The sequence below is a fragment of the Anarrhichthys ocellatus genome, unplaced genomic scaffold (genome assembly GCF_004355925.1).
Source record: "Anarrhichthys ocellatus isolate YVR2014 unplaced genomic scaffold, GSC_Weel_1.0 scaffold118, whole genome shotgun sequence".
Lineage (NCBI taxonomy): Eukaryota > Metazoa > Chordata > Actinopteri > Perciformes > Anarhichadidae > Anarrhichthys > Anarrhichthys ocellatus.
The window spans coordinates 127,202-141,783 of record NW_022280148.1 but is presented as its reverse complement, the minus strand read 5'-3'; the positions used below and the strand labels follow the sequence as shown (position 1 = coordinate 141,783).

General features: G+C 44.2%; 1 protein-coding gene across 1 annotated transcript in view; it reads left to right on the top strand.

Annotated features, from left to right (window-relative positions):
• LOC116399615 (neuron navigator 3) overlaps positions 1–14,582 on the top strand; it is a 111,339-nt gene that overhangs the window by 73,271 nt on the left and 23,486 nt on the right. The window contains 3 exon segments of the mRNA XM_031876894.1: positions 5,327–5,787; positions 7,739–7,903; positions 8,068–8,167. Coding sequence (XP_031732754.1) covers positions 5,327–5,787; positions 7,739–7,903; positions 8,068–8,167 — 726 coding nt within the window.

Below are 14,582 nucleotides of genomic sequence, written 5' to 3'. Positions count from 1 at the left end.
ATTTTTATGCCTTTTATGTGGAATGACTTGTAGCACAAGTACCCGACTGGATGCGAACCAGCGATACCGCGATTCAGAGTTAGCCCCCCCGACACCCAGGTCACCAGGGAGCCCCAATATTTTTCAATTATAACTTTTTTTATGATCTTCACTGTTTTTTTGTCACCACTAGTGCTGTTTTCACACAGCAATACGCTACAAGTACAATGGAGGCTACAAACTGGCGGCAGACACTTGCAGCCAGCACAAAGCTGGCTCAACCTTTTTTCAGCGCTCCAATGACGTGGTGAGGCGTCAGCCAATCTGTATGAGTTGTGTTACTGTCGAAAAAGGAAACATAACTACGTCAACGAGCGCTCGAGCAACAATTTAACGCCGACTCGCTGAAAGTGTAGCTGGCAACACTGGCTGTGTTGTTGCTCTTAGTGTGAACACAGTATTGCCCCCCCCCCCCGTGTGGTCTCATGCAGCCAGCTCAATGCAAATACAAGCCCAAAACACCAACTCTACATTCTTCAGCCCTGTCCCTAGGTTCACTGCGACGTTATGGAGCTCACTAATACCGACTTTTTCCCCACATTAGTTTTGCATCATTATGCTTGGGGCTCTCTGTTACATTCCCCTGCTCCATAAAGACTTTACTGCCAGAAGTTCCACATGCATCATAAACATTTAGATTGAAGCTAACTAAAAATTGCATTGGTGGCAGCTAATGTTACCTGAAATTACTGACCCGGTTGAAAAAACTTCATGTGGTTGAGCTACAGTTTCCGCGGCCCTGAAAGCGTGGCCCTTTCTCTTTGAGCTGACCATGCTGCTTTGATGCTGCAGCCATCACGGCAGCTCAGTTCACATCCGCAAATTCCCTCAGAGATCCCGATGTGTTGGGGCCGCACAGACGATCTGTATTGATGAAAAAACACATTGAGTATCCTCCACTGTTTTTTTTTCTATCCAGACAATGAAAAATGTTATTGATTGGCATTTAAACTGGGGGGGGGGACAGACATCTGCATGTGTGAAGAAATGCTGTCATCTTCAAGGACGAACCTGGCACAGCAAACAGAGAAGCCAAATCTCCCCCGTCTCCCCTCTCTGCTGGGTCCTGGGGGATCCCCGTCTGGTCCCATGACGATTCAGCAACCCACCAGATGACTTACTGAGCATGATAGCCTCACCCGTTCTGGTTTGTTTATTTTGTCTTCACATTTTTTGAGTATGGAGAGAAACGGGGCAGGCTAAATTATTCATTGCTTTTGAATTGGGGAGAAAGCTGGTTTTCTTTGTAGATATACAATTGGCTGACGCGTCATTACCAAGCGATTTGCAAAGATTGCAACCGTAACGCAGAAATGAGGCCAAAGTTGCCAAAATTACTAGTTCCTACCAGTAATGATGTTTCAAAGCCAGAGACACTTTTCAATCCCCGACAATGTTCCTGCGAGAGCAGTCTGACTGAGTGGAGGAGGGACGGGATTCAGCTGGAGGAAGGTAACACACGTTTTTTAGTCCATGATAAAGCGACTGGCTTGTGTGTGCACGTGTGTGAGTAATGGTTGTGTTGGCGATCCAGACTGAAGATGTGTGTCTGTGATGGCGGTGAGCTACCGCTCTGAATCGCTCTCAGACTAGCAGTGTTTAACATCTGCCAGCAGCATTGCCAGCCTCCCTGCAACACACACACACACAAAACAAGGCAGCGGCACATGCCAGTTTCATTCTGCCCCGCCAAAGCTGAAGAGCAGTAACTCAGCAAGCATCCGTTGCCGACTTACAATGTGCATATTGGATATCCACTGCAAAAATAAGTCTGATTGTATAGAAGTCTATGAGAAAATGACTCTACTTCTCTCTTGATTTATTATCTCAGTAAACATTGTAAACATGAGTTTATGGTCTCAATCTCTAGTTTCAAGTCTTCTTCAATACAGCATGATGTTCATTTAGTCAATTATGGTCCAGTTAGAGTCAAATAGACCATAAAGCAGGGTATGATTTAGGGCGGGGCTATGCAAATCCCTCCCCAGCTCCACCCTCTCGTACAAAGTCTTTGTTGTGATGTCACTCTCAGTTATGGTGCGGACTGCACTCAAGTTCACACCAGACTCCCATAGAGGGCCGATGATGTGTTTAGCTGCAATAGTTTTGTCTGAAGAGACAAACACAGCCTGTGTGTTTTACAGTGGATCCTTTCACAGTAAAACCAAAACTCATGGCAGTCTTCTAAAATATATTCATCTCAATGAGTCTAGAGTCTGATACTATTTCACTTTTTAGGTGATCTAGATTGGATTGTTATTTGACAGACTGCAGATGACTGCCGGAGTTAAATCTCCTGCCATTACTCAATAAGTATCGATCATAAACTAGACTTGAGGTTTACAATCTTCTCATAAGCTCTTGCCTTCATAGGGCTGATTAAACCTCCACCATAAATGTTCATGCAAGCCTACCAATTTGAACATGAAGCCCTGAGAGGCAAGTAATAAGGGAAAGAGTTGCTCTTAAGAACAGGTGGAATAAAAGCCAGGATAATCTTCCTTTCCTTCAATTTTACTGATTTGCTTTTATTATACTTATTATTATACTTACTTTTACTACATGTACCTTGTTTTTTGATTCCATGGACAAATTCTCACCGAGAAGAAAACGTGAATGCTTTTAGTCCTATTTAGAAGATGGGCTAATGTCGTACTTTTTGTTCACCTGTTTTCACAGACGAACAAAAAAAAAAATAGAATAAGTATCTTTGCATGCAAAACCTCTTTTCCCACTTCTTTAACGGATTTTAGGAACTTAGGATGGTCCTGACCAATTTTTTTTCACCTGTTCTTAAAGGTGCAAAATTCAGAGCATATCTATTGCCTCCACACGGCTCTCAATATGAGTACGTCTGAGCCGGCAGCTTGCGGTCCATGGTGCTAACAGTGCAAACAACGGCAACAGTGCTGACAAAGCTAACAGTGTTTATCCGAGGGGGAGCTGGAGGTGCTGGACTCAACTAAAATAATAGAACTGCCGCTATGAAAAAATCCCGTGGCTGATATTGTACATGACATTTGAGAGCCTTTGAAGTGGTTCCGCAGAATTTTTACCAAGATCGGTGAAGGAGCCAGGAGAAATACATTTTTAACTGTTAAACTCTCAGACCTCATTAGCAGGAGAAAAGTTCCAGTGTATTTATATTCAGCATTGCTCAGCAATAACCAATCCCCTGCTGTCAACATGGATTCTTCTCCTGCTGAGCTCTTGGCTAAACAAAATAGTCTCCCTCTGTTAGGATTTATTTTGGTTTTTGGTTCTGCTTTATACTAGATAGTGAAAAAGCAACAGGGTTTATGGGAAATGAGGCTTTAGTAATAAGGTAACAATATATTGTATGTATGTCTATTATCGTACATTTTAGAATGTATTACATTGTGTGTTTTTTAATAGAACGTGTATGTTCATATGTACAGTATGTTCATATGTGGTAGGTCTTAAATATCTCGGCACCTTTGCCTTTACTTCCTGCTCAGCCATATCCTTCGTTTTGCATGCTCATTTATCTCAACACATACACACCCACACAGTCTCCCTCAGTGTATCTGCCTCTCTTCTTCTTCTTTTTCCCTCTCTCTCTCTCTGCTGCCTGGAGATAAAGATAAGCTGATTTAGCAAGCTACATTGTGTACCAATGGTTAAATGATTTTGATTTCTATACCGCAGCAAATTGATTTCTGTATCGTCACAATCTTCTGTGATCGCTTTTCAGATATGCAGCTGTTTTTTTTTTTCTGTTGTCGTTATGTTTGTTTAATTTGGCTTGTCGGACATGACACTGCGCGTGTCACTGGTTTTGTGTGTGTGTGTTGATCTCAGGAGGTGTTGACGGAGATGTGTTGCGAATATGGCTGGCCTCGCTGCCCCTGTCATGTTGGCAACTTGGCATCGCGGCGGGGTTGCAGCGGTCCGCCCTTTTTTCTCACCAATCACACACACACACATCTGTTCTCACACCTCTCTCACTGCCATGTGTGAGACGCTGCTTTAAGATGTCATTGCGTCACCTAACGAAGGCCGGCATACAAAGACGGGCATCCAAAGAGCCGTCCCATCCCACATGTCCAGCAACCGCATCATGATCTACATTTATGCCCTTATAATTATTTCTAAAGGCAATATTGCAGCAGATGTGCAGCAAACTACATCTACATCAATTAGTGGGCACTGGCACACAATACGGGTATTTACATGAAAAGGAATACGCTGGTAAAGCTACAATTTAATACTACTTCATAATATTAATATACAAACATATCCTTATAATGGGTAACTCAAATATGATGAAGCCTGTGAATGTAGTGCACCCTTCTTCCCAGCAGAGAGAGCTCAAGCTAGGTGCCACTGCTGCCACACTTGGCTCCCTGTGTCCGTACACATCAAGCTGCAGGGCTCGGTGTGTGAGTGGCCATGAGTGTGCTATTTCTGTATTCACAGTCCTGTTGCTGTTTGCAAATTTAAAAAAAATCTGTTAGGATTTAGGCATCCTTCGATAGATGGAAGTCGCGTGTTGCTCCGTAGTTGTTCCGATCCCGCCGCAGCATTATTATTAGTGACAAGAAACAGGATGTGGTGGCTGTTGCAGGGCTAATGGAGGATTGGTAAGATAGCGAGTCAGCCCTCTTTGTCTCCACCAATCAGGTTCTATTCCTTGTCTTGGCTGCTTTTACTTGCTGACATTTCACTTACTCTCAAACTCACACCTTTGTCTCTCTCCAAAACAAGATTTCTCTTTCCTCTAGTCTAGATGCATTGTCATCATGCATTTCATGTGCTGATGGTGATAAAACCATTTAGAAATCTGGAAAAGACAAATCAGTAAAGACCCGTGAAGCTTCCATTTAAAGAGCCTCGCCATTACCAACTTTCATGTCGGAGGTTTATTTACTTGCTAACAGCCCAGTTGGTGTAAATCGATCAGATTTATATTTTGTGTTTATGAAACATACGTGGTAGTTGGAAACAGAGCTGTCTCCCTCTCCCCATCTCCATGTGATGTACCGTGATGGTCTGACGTGCGCTCTCATGGGAGCCTTCACTCGCTCCTCTCCTCCCCCCCTTCAAGTTAACACACTGGAAGGAATAGCACTTTAGGGAAGGTCACACAGCCATACACACGCATACATAAGGCAACGTTACAAGAAACAGCGCGGGGGCATGAAGGGAGTGGCACTCAACGGATGTAGACAGCTCTCTGCTTCAGATGTGATCTTTTCACCTGAATGATTTGCCCTTTGCACAGGAGTGCACTTGATATGATGACTTGGCTTTTGGGATCATTTAAGGCACTTTTCCAAAGACGGCAGAATTAACCCCTTATTTCCTCTGTCTCCACAGTACACTGGAAACGACCTTCGACACCACGGTGACCACCGAGGTCAATGGGCGGAGCCTACCAGCCCTCACCACACGCTCCTCCCCCATGGCCTGGCGCCTGGGCCAATCACAAACCCCTCGCCTCCAGGCGGGCGATGCCCCCTCAATGCCCAGCAGCTATGCTGCGCCCAGGGCGAGCACAACGAGTGCCGGCACCACCACCGGGCGCTACAGTGGCCACTCGGACCCCTCCAGGTTTGTGTACAGCGCCCCCCTGAGGCGAGCGGCAGCGGGGGCGAGGGGGGCGGAGCAGGGGGAAAGGGCAGGAGGAGGAGGGCTGGAAGGAGGGAAGCAGATGGAGATGGCAGGGTACGTGAGTGATGGGGACATCCTAGGGAGGAACGGCCGGATGGATGAGATCACCAGCGGGTAGGATGACTAGTGCTAAGCATGTTAGCTTCCTCTGATGCACTGACTAATTCTAAATTCCTGCTTTAAAGGCCCAATCAATGGTTTTACCATAAGAATTTCAAGTTTATTCACATATTCCTTTATGTGCATTGTTTAGGAGCGTATTTGCTTGCTAGCACTGTTCTTCTTTGTTGGCGCATTGCTATGTGTCTTTGCACATTACCACCACCAACTGCTGACCAAAGGAATAGCATGAAATTGACTGTAGGATGTGAATCCCATCTATGCAAAACAGAAACCTTACTCCATAGCGCTGCTAGTGGATTTACATTTAAACTTCTCTGAAATTAATAACAGCTACCAAACCTTTGTGTTGAATTTTGGTGGTGGGGCCTTTATATTTGAATCAGTGACTGAATATTTATGTGTATATTCAAATTTTTTGACAGCTCCGAGAGCTCGACATCTTCACTAACTTGACGCACACAGAACAGCTCCATGTGACGATACATGCGCAGCATTTCAACGTGCTGCAAGAAGCTCGCAGCACAACAAAAACTGTCTCCAGGGGACACTAAAAAGTGCTGCACACAGCCGGGCCACGCACATTGTTGCAATGGTTTGGGACTTATATAGCTCGCGAAGTCTGCGATCCGTCATTGTTATCGCATGATTCGGATATCTTAATAATAAGCAAAAGGCTAACGCTATACGTTAACAACAGATATCTGCAATAATCCTCTGAATCATGGGATCGCAATGTTAAAACAGCCCAAAGAAATTCCAATAAATTCATAATCCACAAACGGCAACAGCAAGCTAACTAGCTAGTTTTTTTCCCCTCCTTTTAATGCATTGCACATACTTGCATGTTAAAAACATCCCCATGTTCATAACGTGACGTGAGATGAGTAAGCTTCACTGCCAGAAGCTTGAATATGGGTTGACCCTCCACATCATTTATGCTAACTTAAATGCTGCTTTAGAGGCCGTTTGTTTTTTGAAGGATCATCCATACAAGTGAATAGTTCCATTCAATGTCTCAGAGCCTGCTGGGGTGTATTCATACTGTCGCCCAAGGCCTCGTCCATCTTTCTGTGTACATTAATACAGATAGCCGGCTGACATGCACCGAGGCCATCGTAGGTTCGTCATGTATTGAAAGGGGAGCGTGAATCTCAAGGGCACTCTATACACTGAACGATTACCCGAATGAAAAAAGATGAGTCAGTGTCTTCCACAAAACATCACGACAACGAGCGCGTGAGCTTCTGACCATCAATCGCTGAATAGCGATAACTGCCTTCAGCGAGTGGGAGTTCTGTTAAAAAAAAAACACAAGCAATTCACATTCAACACACAGCGCACAAGATCACACACTCCCACTTTCAGATTACCCGAAAAAATAGGCTTTTTTTGGGCGCAGGGCAAACTGTCGGGGGAAGTAAAGCGAGGCCTGATGGAGTAAAGCAGCCGCAGGATTCAAGAAGTGTCTGAACAGAAAATGTAAGAACACGTCGGGAAGGGAAGGTGATTAGCTGAATTATTAGCTTAATTAGCTCAACACTAATGATCCCCATGTCTTATCAGGCGTGTCTGATAGCTTTCTGGCAGTAGCCTCGAAATCTTACAATTTACTCGCTGCCACACACACGTATTCATATAAACTGGGTTTTTTTGGAGTTCACAAAAAAAAGCACACACAACCTAAACAGTGCTCATTAATCAGTGTATCCTTCAAGTCGCTGTATTTCCTCAACTGGTTTAGTTTAATTAATCTGTTGCTCTTTATTCATTAAAAAAAAACAGAAACACTGAATAACTCTGACTTTTTATGCCAAACTGAGGCCGGACATGTCAATTCGGGTCAGTTTGATCTACATAGCCCAATATCACGCTTTCACAACTGTGCACAGCATACAACACCCTCTTCGACATCTACTTCCTCTAATTGACTCCCCTCTCACAGATACCTCACAGACGGCGGCCTCCATCTGTATGCGCGGAACACGGGCCGAGCCTCCGACGCCGACGCCTCTTCTCGAGAAGCATCCCAGAGAGGAAGCAAAGAGATGCAGGGCGACATAGACAGGTAAGAATACAGTCCGTCAATCACCCTGCCCGCTTTTACCTGGTGTGCGTATTGACATCGCCGTGGACCGCACCCCAGGTTTGATTGACCTTCCAAGGTTCTTGCGATTCACACACGGACGCGCTGGATACGCAAAATGCAAATTGTTAAAAATCCCAAATTTGCCAACAGTGTCTGCATTTCACATTTTACATTTTGGCATTGAGCCGATCCCTTTGCGACGAGTTGGACGCTTTGAGTTCCAGAGGCTCGCCGTTCACTTTCAGCCGAAGCCAGGTGGAAGTTTGCAAGGGCAAATGTCGACAGGTAACGTGCTCACCTTGTGACCGCTACTTAACAAGGAGAAGAAGCCCTAATGTAAACAAACTGGTGCGTTTGGTAGTAGTGTAGTAAAAAGAATCATCATACAGATTTTACCACCATCTAAAACCTTTCAACCTACAATTACAAAGAGGATTCTGTGGAGATCCACTGCTCTCTCTAAAAGTAGCTTGAGAGCGCTGACATGATAAAATGTAAAAATACTGAAAAAACAAACAAACTTAAAGCCAGAATTTTAAAAAAGTAGGAGGTAAGTTTGTGTCCTTCAGAGGGCACTGCAGGGACATCCAATTCTAAGTGAGGCGAGAGGGAGAGACGTGCCATCGATTTTTTTTTTTATGGCCGTCAAGCCAAGATTGTGATGACAGGCCGTCAGAGAGGCTGCTGGGAATCGACCGACCCGCTGACATTTCCCAGCGTCGCAACTCCCAACTTCTGCCAAGATTTTAATGAGTGGCAGTGTTTAGAGGAGTGCGAGGCCTGGAAAGATATAGCTCTCAAGTTTGCTGTAATGCTTTAAATCAGTAAAGGGCTGTTAAAGACTCTCACTTTATTGATCGCATTCCAGGTGCCAATGTGCTAATTGTGCACGGTTATATAAGGCAAATTCTAACCAGATAGGACTTGAAGACTCGCTCGTGATTTTTTGTTCCTGCTGAGTTAGTTTGTGCCACCGGTCTAAATAATCCAACTGTCGATCCCTCTGTTTCTGGTCCACGTGCTCGCTCTCACAGGGCGCGTTCCGTCACAAACAGTCAGTCGAGCCGGTCCGACCATATCTGTGATCGGCCAAGCGTCCCAACGCAACAGACCTGACCGGGAGGCTCGGACCGGGCGTCCCCGCCTGTCAGTCTCACGCTGGTCTGCCTGACAGACTTTGACACTCAGAGGGAAAAGGGGATGGATCGGATTAGAATAAGTATGAACCCCGTGAACTGTGTCCTCCATTTGCCAAGTCACAGCCTCACCCCGCTCGCAATTTATCTCTGTATTTGGATATTGTGCCTAAAGTGTTCCTCACCTTGCCTTGACATGAAAGAAATTGCGGCTTTCACAGCTAAAGTCTGTGTTAGCGCTTCGGGGCCTCAGGGGGCGATGAGGAAATATTGATGCCTTCTTCCCCTTAAGATGCCTGCAGGCATCAGACTCCCGAATGGAGCAGAATTTGAACTCTGAAACCCTATTTTTTTTATTCTCCGTTCCTCCATTTTCCCTGACAAAACTATGTGAGTGTACAAACACAAAAACGCACACATGGCTTTAATGCTTCCCCGCTGACATGTGTGATTGTCAGAAGCTGAACTGTCATTTCCCACTGACACACGACACAGCTTGGGGGGGGGGGAATTCATTTCCGAAGCGATTGCACACCTCAGCCCGGCTTTAGCTCCCTCCGTAGGACAGGATCTGCTTTCCCGTCTTTATCCCAAAGCATTCGTCTTCCTTTCCACATAACCCCCCCCCCTCCCCCTGGCTTTAAGTGAAATGAGTAGCGGATAAGGCCCAAGTTCAAACAATCTGTTCGCTGACTGTGAAGAACTTTTCATCTCCTCAAATGCACAAGCTGCCGTTCCAGGAACGACAAATACCAGCAAAGCATTTATTCTTAGATTGTAAGTGAGTCGAATCTAATATTGTGTAGTTTCTCCTGCCCCTGTCACATGTAGTTTCTACATGGTCACTGTAATCCAACCGGAACGCAGGCAACATCGTAGACATCTTTCTGCTCGTATGTCTGCTCCAGTGCTGCTTTCTTTTTGCCCCCTTACCCAAGAGAACACTTTAGTGTGCAGTAAGTAGGCAAAAAAGACCTATAGTGTATCTTCAATTGATGACATTCAGTAGTGATTTTCCGATAAAAGTTGGAGTTAATATTTATGTTGTACTCATTATCTAGTGGCTCATTTAAATGTAAATCTCCTTGAATGTCTTTAACCAATGGATCCCCAGGGAAGGAATATGAACAGTCAGTTGTGGATTATCAAGAGCTTTTCAGAGTCAAACCACAACACACTACTGTCCTGTGTGTTTGTCCTCTGGGATAATTGAACAGCTACAAGGACATTTCACTGAAAAACATCAATGAAGAAAGTAACGATACCAAAAAACCTTCCAGTAGCATAAAATCGGAGCTGGGATGCTGCGGGTTCAGTAATTCTGCCCGTCACCCATTGGTTGGTGGACTGCCGTTTTGTGTTCTGCGTTTTGGCCGTCGCCATATTGGATTTTTGCAACCAGTGAATGGAAGTGACAGTATTTGGACGATGGAGGAGTGACGTAGAGACACTGTATACGACTCTGGTAGCAGCAGCGACCTGTCAATCACAAGATAGCCCCACCCTAAAGCATAGCCTGCTTTATGGTCTATTTGACTTTAAATGGACCATAATTTACTAAATGAACATCATGCTGTATTGAAGAAGACTTGAAACTAGAGATTGAGACCATAAACTCATGTTTACAATGTTTACTGAGGTAATAAATCAAGAGAGAAGTAGAGTCATTTTCTTATAGACTTCTGTACAATCAGACTTCTTTTTGCAACCAGAGGAGTCGTATATCGAGTTAGAAGTTGTTAGAGCAGAGCAGGGGATTTTAGCTCTTGTTGGCTGGATATGAAGTATAGTTTTGGACAAAGTATTTGCTATATTTATTATACAGAACTGTAAAATGATTGTTTTTTATCAGTAAAGTAAGCTACAGAGCATTTTTCTTCCACCTCTTGGAATAAGCATTAATTGGGAGCATACACTCCCCAGTTCTGCCAGCACACTGGCAGGAGTAGAGAGACTTGTGGTCTGTGTACACAAACTGATCTCCCACGAGGCTCGTTATGCTTTGCTCCGTCCATAACAACCCCCATGGCAGCTTCATCCCAAACCAACAGAGCCCCGGAGGATATTCATGGAAACCACTCACCAGATCCGAGACTCACAGCCTGCAGGTGGACTGAGAGACCAGCTGGGGCTGGAACAGTATGGGCTTATTTTTGCCGCACTTTGAAATCTGTGCATGATGTGACAGTAGCTGGCGTTAGATACTGCTGATCTCTCTTTCTTGATCAGATCAGCTGTGTGGGTGTCCATGTTGCTGATATAGTAAAGTGACGCTAAGCAGCAACTCCACCTCGTCGTCCGTCCACATATGAGTCCAATTGAGTTTCCATAGCACCAAATAGCGAGTATGTATACATGAAGAAATAATTGGCTTTTTCTTCGGAAAATAAGCTCAATGAGCATGCTCAAAATCTTCTTCTTTGGTGTTTGAAGTATCGCCTTTATTGCCACCTATAGGCCCAGCAAGTGTTTGGAATGTTTTTCTTGTTCTAGTGTGAACGCAAATATTTTGTGGTGTAGACAGAATTTTGTTTTTTAAACGTTGAGGAAAATATCTGTTTAAAAAAATGTCTGTATACAGGCCCTAATTAGTGTGGCAAAGAGTGTCAAGGACACAGTTGCTTTAGGCATTTTGACGTTTTTCATGCTAAGAATCCAGTAGAAAGTCCTGAAACTGACCATCTGCCCCAGAGTGGCCAAACAGAACAGCAAAGGCTCAGATCTCTCCTCCGATCGGTCCATTTTTAAAACAATGGTGAATTTGGCCCCTCTCTAAAAATACCCTGCTGTCATGCAACATAGATGAGCGCATACTCGTGGCTCTACTGTCAAGAAAAGATGCCCATGGAGAGTGTTTTGACACCGACATTCTTCCCGTCCTCAGCAGAGACATGAATAAGTAAGCGGGGGCCTCGCTTTTAGCATCCTGGTTTCTCGTGTGTGTGTGTGTGTGTGTGTGGGTGTGGGTGGGTGGGTGGGTGGGTGGGTGGGTGTGAATGTGTCGTGGTTGTGTTGTCCACAAGAAAAAATAGTTTGTTTGTGTGCTTGTCCCGGACTACATTTTAAAGTGTTTGCGTATGGAGACTTCTGCGTGTGTGTGTGTGTATCCCAGCTGTCACTCTGCAGAGCGGTTGACAGTCCTGGTTGAGGCTGCAGCAGCTCCTCGGTGCTGCCGTAAACAGCGAAGAGATTTGAGAGGAGAAGGGTTTTTTTTGTTGTTTTTTTGCCATCAATGACAAAGCCAGTCGTTATGTAAGTTCCTGTGTGGTTCGTCTCTGCTCAGGAAAAAAATATCCCCTCACGTCACACCTGAAAGTGCAGCGCCTCAACGTCTCAGCTTTCTAGCTGTCTCGAGTTTTCTGGCACTCGTCAGTCTCTCAGACACTTGTCTTTTTTCAGTCTTTCCCCCTTAATGACGAGCACAGGATAAACTTAGCAAAGTGTGATGGTAATTGGAAGAAGTTTTATCGCCCGATTTGAGTACCCAGCTGTGTCTGCCTTGTGTGTGTGTGTGTTCATGCAAATGTGTGTCCTCACTTGTGCAGGTGCTTGCATACAGATATATTTCCTCTCAAAAACAGGCAAATTGCGGCCCACACAAACACGCACTAATTAACATCTATTCATTCAAGAGAAAGTTCCCATTTTGGGGGGGAATGGGAGACTAAGTTATCCTCTTGTTTCTCATTCTCTGGCGTTGATTCATTCTGGATGCTTCTCCCTCTATTCGTCAGGAATCTGAATATTTCTCTTAATTTCCTCAAGGGGAAGCTGGATATCCTCATTAATTACTCCACTCACTGAATTAATAAGTGAAGTCAAGTAGTTGCAGAACGGGCAGTGATGAAACCAAAAGACACACCGCCCCTCTTCATTTTTCTGAATGCGAGTTTTGTAGTACCGACACTCGGATGAAGGTACCGTAGTTCTATTGTCCCCTTCCAAGCCCCAAATGTCCACAGGTGCTGTGTCACTGGCTAAATACGAGCCTTCCAGTTTAGCAATCCACTTTTGTCAGAATTCAGCCTTAGATGAGTTCCCAATTTAGTCAATATTGTTTTACACAACCTCAGTTTTACTTTGTGAAAGCGTCCTGCTTTGTGTTTGATCTGTGCACGCTTAAATATCTCCCTAATTATTCCCCTAAATGCTCTGTCTTTTGGAACAGATTGACAAGAATTGACATACTGTATCCTAGATATAAAATGTTTGATGAGTGTTGTTAATATACTCTGTTATGGCAGCTCGTCCTTCTCTGAGGCTGACTCTCAGCATGATGATCTTTTGGACCATATGCCCCTCTGAGTTCTGTCTGTCGGGCGGGTTATTTATCTGCTGAGAGGTGAAAGACAGCATGGCCCTCAGTGGCTTAACGCAAGATCATTCATTTTGAGAAGTTGTCACAAAAACTGCAGATAAATGGCACCATATTTTAGAAATATGTAGCTTCTGGCGACCTCTTCATTATAGTTGACAGTGTAAGCCACCAGGAATGAACTGCTGCGAGTAATAAAAAGCTACAGGATTTTACATTTGATCCACAATTTAGCACCAAGTCATTGGTTAAAAACTGTAGTTTGACATTTTGGGAAATAAGCTAATGTGCTTTATTGCTTGTATTGATATCACTCATAGTAGTACACAAAAATATGAAGTTGCAGCCAGTTAGCATAGCTTAGCATAAAGAAATATTGAGCCTGGTTCTGTCCAAAAGTTTTTTAAAAATCAGCCCACCAACTTCAAGCTTTTTAATAAACATATCAAATATTATTTGTTAATTGGTGTTTCAGAGGTGCTCTAAGGGGAATTTTGTTACCTTTTCACAGAGCAAGGCTAGCTGTTTTCAGTCTTTGTGCTAAGCTAAGCTAAGTGACTGCCGGCTCCAGGGTTATTTTCAACTGCAAGAAGGTGAAGTGGCTTGTTTCTAAAAGTTTTCTAAATTTTTAATGACTTCACCTCACCATTATTCAACATGTAAATGTCCATATGTGTATAAAAATACTGATGTGCTGAAACCTTATAGACGGGACTGATGAACGACTTTGTGAATTCTTTATGAGGAACCACGAGCTGCCACTGTTGAATAATAACTCACAAGTTATTTAAATTTGGAAGAGATTCAACTTGATTAAAGACACAGACGACAGCAGACACACTGGAGATGTCACCCGTAGGTGGTCTACCCACCTGGACTCAGGTCGGACCCTTGGGGCTGACGAGGCTGAAGGGCTAATGCTGGGTGAGGTCAGACCTGTCCTCCTTTCTCTCTGATCGATGACGGGTCCCATATGGTCATGGTCTAGATGGGTCATTTCAGCCTCAATGCCTGCCATATTTATTTTTCTATGAGAGTTAAGGGACTGTATGAAAAGCATTAGGCTGGGGAGGGAGGCTGACCCTTATGTTTAGACGCAAAACTCACAGCAGTGTTTTAAATATTTCTTCGGAACCTCCATTTGCGATTTGTTTCACCATTTAATAACTGAGAGGTGCAAAGCATAAAAATATGATATAATGTAGTCCGGTTAAAACGTTAACATTCTAATTCCAATAAAGAAAAAAAA